The following is a 5,308-nucleotide window of genomic DNA, read 5'->3' as shown; positions in this document are numbered from 1 at the left end:
AAGATAAAACTATAGCTTTATTTATAATATAATTTAGAAATAACTGTTAGATAGTGACACACTAGTATGCATATATATATCGTTATCAAATTTATTATCCGGGTCCTAATAGGGATCTTTTCATCTAATAATTCTTGAGGTAAAGTTTTTCATAAATTAAATTTTTTTTTTCCAATATATATATATATATACATAGGGTGTCACTATGTAACAGTTATTTCTAAACTATATTATAAATAAAGCTATAGTTTTATCTTTATATTATTATATCTGTAGTATAGTTATCTCTACACCATAGTGAATACAATAGTAGGTACATTTTTAGTCAAATATATCAATTATTTATAATCATACTTTTTTTATTTTTTTAATGATCCATTTATTTATTTATCCATTTATATTTTAAAAAATAAATATTCAATGTGTCCAAATTAGGGGGAAAATGTAAATGGTGGTGGATCAGGGGTAGAAGCCACCAATTTTTCAACGTAAGCAATGACTTCGGCCAATGTGTGACCGTGGAGGATCTTGTTTGCGATGGTTTTGACCTGAGCTGCGGCGTGCTCTACGACGAAGGCCTTGTTGTTCTTAAGGTTGTTCAAGAGCTGCTTGTTTAGAAGATCGTTGACTTCATCCTTGGTCATACCTTCGATTTCCAGACCATCAACGGCTATCTGCATTGGTCAAGAAATAAATATTGAGATATGTTGATATAAAAAAAATTCAATAAAACTATTGCATTTGCCTTACTTTCAAATCTCCGATGGAGTAGTCCAAAGAAAGATCTTTCACTTGGATAGAGTGGTCCACTACACCAAGCTGTAGGTTGCCAGACTGGACAAAGTTTGTAAGATCACCCCTGTTCAAAAATTACAATAGAAATAAATTTAAAAAATAACTAGAGTAAATAGTCCACTAGTGTAACTGTTGTGCAAGATATGGTCTTCTATTATTTTTATTTTTAATTTAGCATTTCTATTTTGGTTCTTTCATCTTTCACATATCTCCTCAGAAATGTTAGCCAAACCTATACCAGTTTTCGACACGTTATTGCCATTGAAAATTGTTTAATTTAATGGTTTGTATTGAAAATTGTGACAATCTCTGGTGAAGTTTAATGAACATTTATAATTTATTCTCTGAATTTCGTTCGATATAAATTATCGTCCTTGTGTATTGTAATAAAAACAACACTCGTTTGAAAAAAAAAATTAATTGATTTACTTGACATCAGTCTAAAAAATTACAATCGGAGCTGCATATCCTTAGAACTACTTACAACACTAAAAAAATTCAAAACACATTATTTAAAGTAGAGTAAATTGTCAAAAATATAAACTATAATAGAGCACCTATATATTCAATAATTTTCGAGATACAGTTTCTCAAAAGATAATATTTATTTTCACATAATGAGAAATCAATATTTTATGAATAAATTTTGGCAACTATGATAGAAACTGCTGGTCCTGTAAAGACAAGCGTTATCAAATTTATTATCGGGGTCTTAATAGGGATCTTTACATCTAATAATTCTTGAGGTAAAGTACATTTAATTTTTTCCAAACAGAGAGAAATAATTATTTTCAAATTTATTTTAGCGAATATAATTTAGTAGCAGTTTCTACTTCTAGTCTTGTTGCAGCTTCTCAGTTGACATCAGAGCTAACATACATGTGTATTCCTATCAGTAGTAGTTTTCATGATATTTGCTAAAGTTAATTAATTTTTCGTTATTTTAAAAAAAAAATTATCTCGGGAACTTATGAATATAAATTATATTTTACCTTCATTATCCAGAAGGATGCACTTTCTAATTCAGCTGATGGTTTGAGCGTATTTATTTGGTTTAATTTATAAGATGATAGAATCGTATTAATTATAAAAAAAAAGTTTAATTTATTCATCGATTAATAAAGTAATGATAAATAAAACTAATATATCTATCAATTCATGTTAATTACAAACAAAATATGTACAAACCAATTTTTTTTTTTACTTTTAATAAAAATGTGTTGAGTTTCTTATTGTTTGTTTTATTTTAATTATTTATTTTTTTGTTAACTTATTTCAATAACTTTAATATCAATATTGTATTAAGTATATTTTAGTCAGTATCAATATTTAATAACTTACTTTATATTAGTCAGTACATCTATTCAGTATTATAGTTTGTTTCAACATTTAATAATTTTAGCATCAATAATTTTATAGATAAAGCTTTTATAACGTATATTATGTAAGTTTCGTCTACCCACCACTTATTCGTTGTAAAATCGGATACACATTAAGTAGTACAGTCAGTATGAAAATTACCAAATTTTTAAAACTCCAAATTCAACTTATTTACAATTTTTTTTAATCCGTAATTTACATCCTTTCCAAATTAAGGGCTAAAATAACAATTTACTTTGAAACATTTAAAAATCGTATGCAATGTAAGTACACTTACGTCAATGCACCGGAACCTTCGACTTTCTTGCCCCATCCAGTACCAGAGATCTTGTAGTTACCTGCAACGTGGCCGCTAGGGATGGTAACTTGGAAGCTAGCTTTCAAAGTAAGAGGGTTCACCTTGATGTTATCAATTGTGAAACCAGCGGCATTAGACAATCCCATGTCACTTGCGGAGAGTACAAAGCTGAAATCGAAAAAATTCAATAAAAAAAAAATTCAATTCCATGGTATATTATGCAAATTGAAATCATATAATTAACAAAAACAAAAACATACTCAATGTCCGTGTCTTGCAAGTGCTGATCTGGCATGTTAGGTAGGACGTAGGGGTCATGTTTTTTCAACAAAAATCTCACATATTCAAGGGTCTCAGTCACTAGATCTTCAAGGTGGTTACCGAGAAGTCTCACTTCTAAAAAAGACAAAAATAAGAATTAATATAGAAATTAAAATTGATCTAATTTTGGTTTATTTTTTAATTAATCAACCGTAGCAATATTATTTATTAACAATATTGCTACGGTTTATTTTTTAATTAATCAACCGTAGCAATATTGTTAATAAATAATAAATATCATTAAAACGATTTTAAAAATCTTTTTTTACAATTTATAAAGATATCATAACTTATTGTAAATCAAGTTCATACTAACTTTTTTAGTGAAATAAACCATAGATTAAAATAAAAAAAGTGACAATCCACGTGTTTTCTTGAAGATTAAAAAAAATAGAGAATAAGGAAAAAATTGTTTCTATGGGTTGTATGCAGGGGAAGGGGGTTGCATAATTGTACTTTCCCTTAAAGCAGAATTTCCAAAATAACCAGGCCCGCTATGCTTAGATTTACGCTAAGAATAATAGGAATGTCCACCATTTTAATCTAAACTGAAAAAGAAAGCAGCATATATATAATTTATTGATAACTTGTTTCTTGACTTCTAGATATATATTGTTGTATGTCTTGAGGATCTGTTAATAATACAACTGTATATTTAGGCGACGTTTCGCAACTTTATCGTTTGCATCGTTATGCCATACAATTAAAAAAATAGTTTTTTAGAGCAAATAATTTCTTCAACTAATTATTGTAAAATTACATGTACATAGTATAATTTAAGATAAATAACTATTACAATTAAAAAATGACAATCTAAGCATTACTTACAATTGTCTATGAAGTAATGTTTTAATTATAATAGTTATTAATCTTAAATTATACTATGTAAATGTAGTTTTACAATAATTATTTGAAAAAATTATTTGTTCTAAATCTGCAAACAATAAAGTTGCGAAACGTCGCCTAAATATAGTTGTATCCTCAAAACCCACCAAAAAAAAAAAAAAAAAAACGGATCCTACTAGAAAAAACCTAATTAAAGTTGTTTAAAATAAATATAAAAAAAAGTTTAACTCAAATCCAAATTTGAGTATTTGCATTTCAAAATATACAAAATTTTAAAAAAAATCGATTTCCACCAAAGAGGTTTAAGAACACGGAGGTGTTCCACGGATAACCATAGCCAAATTTGATTCAAAATAATGACTGGTCTTACCTATATCCCGCCAATTTATAATAATAAAAAAAATTAAACTTTGATTTTAATTATTTAACCTATACATAACAATAATAAGGTGAATCGCTACAACTCCTGAAGTATCAAGGGTTTAGTACTCTGTGAGTAAGGACTGTTTTTTGACCAGCATTTATACAAGGAAGTGTTGTTTTTTTTCAACATCACCTTTAATCACCAGATTTATCCCCAATTAATGGTACTCTCTTTTTAGAGGCTGGGTGGATCAAAGAGAGCTCTCGAAACCACAGAGTTGACTTTCGCCTATAGCAACTGAATAAATAAGTATATCATACACAAATTCCCAGCTTTTCTGCATATGTATATGCATTTCAAAATGGGCATAATTCAAAAATCGAAAAAATAAAAATTTCTTCCATTCGTTGTGGCCAGTTTTTCTACAAGACTACTGGATCGATTTTTCTAGATCTGGCAAAGGTCCTCCCAGGATGATCCTGGATATTACCGTTCGCCAATTTGCACTAAATGCCGGCTAATTAGACATTTTATTTGCTCATATTGCAGTTTTTTTATAAAGACAGAAGATATGTATGGAGTATTTCAGAATCATTATACCTAACAAGAAATAAACATAATAATTTTGATCCAAAAATGTTAATTCATTTTTTTTTTAAATAGAATTATTTCAAAATAATAATCAAAGATGTAATAATATTCGGCTTATTAATAACTAAAAAAAATAATAAAAAGTTATATTGTCACGAATGATAACTGTTAAGCTTACCATAGAGTTCAGCAGCCGATGCTACGGCTACGAAGAGAAAGAGCGCCAGGAAAGCCTTCATGTTGGACCTGAAAGTGCAGAAGATGTCAGAGCATACGGCTTATAAACTGGTTCTTATCTTGGACTCTTCTGGCTATCTCATAACATTTTAGATATGAATTAATTGTTATTTCGTAAATAGTTAATATAATTAAAGATGAAGATTTTTTAATAACGTCATAGATGTATTTTCTTTCACGTGAAATATCAGCAATGCACCTCTCTTTTTCAGTTCATGTGTAATCATATTACATTAATAAAATTATTCTCATTCATTTTTTAAAATATTATCTATGTGGTTATATATATTTTAATATTTAGAGTTCAACTTGTTATAAATCATAAAACCAAGAAGAACGAAGGAAGATGAGTAATAATAAAATTACCAAATTAACAGCTTTAATCTAATTCTCTACTCAAAAATAATGTTTTGTTTTTTTTACAACGAAATAATAAATCAAAACTCAATGCTTTACGGTTTAGATCGCTCGGCTAT

The 5,308-nt window shown here is 28.0% G+C and overlaps 1 protein-coding gene across 1 annotated transcript; it reads right to left on the bottom strand.

The window, feature by feature from the left end:
* Nucleotides 1-338: 338 nt before the first annotated feature.
* On the bottom strand, nt 339-4,910 carry LOC106689937 (uncharacterized). Its single transcript, XM_014435164.2, has 5 exons — nt 4,774-4,910; nt 2,734-2,869; nt 2,453-2,641; nt 751-859; nt 339-674 (listed from the first exon to the last, which is right to left on the bottom strand). Exons 1-5 carry the CDS (start codon nt 4,832-4,834, stop codon nt 432-434), a joined length of 738 nt encoding a protein of 245 aa, XP_014290650.1. The 5' UTR covers nt 4,835-4,910; the 3' UTR covers nt 339-431.
* Nucleotides 4,911-5,308: the final 398 nt, after the last annotated feature.

Source organism: Halyomorpha halys, unplaced genomic scaffold, assembly GCF_000696795.3.
Source record: "Halyomorpha halys isolate HHAL.00 unplaced genomic scaffold, Hhal_1.1 Scaffold1526.1, whole genome shotgun sequence".
NCBI lineage: Eukaryota > Metazoa > Arthropoda > Insecta > Hemiptera > Pentatomidae > Halyomorpha > Halyomorpha halys.
Note: the sequence above shows the minus strand (reverse complement) of the source record. Positions and strands in the feature narration are given on the sequence as shown.

Excerpts from the sequence above, each read along its gene's own strand:
- LOC106689937 (XM_014435164.2), bottom strand. The coding sequence starts at position 4,834 with ATGAAGGCTTTCCTGGCGCTCTTTCTCTTCGTAGCCGTAGCATCGGCT. Across the intron at positions 2,870-4,773 it reads ATCGGCTGCTGAACTCTATG|AAGTGAGACTTCTCGGTAAC; the intron begins GTAAGCTTAACA and ends TGTCTTTTTTAG. Across the intron at positions 860-2,452 it reads GAAGGTTCCGGTGCATTGAC|GGGTGATCTTACAAACTTTG; the intron begins GTAAGTGTACTT and ends ATTTTTGAACAG.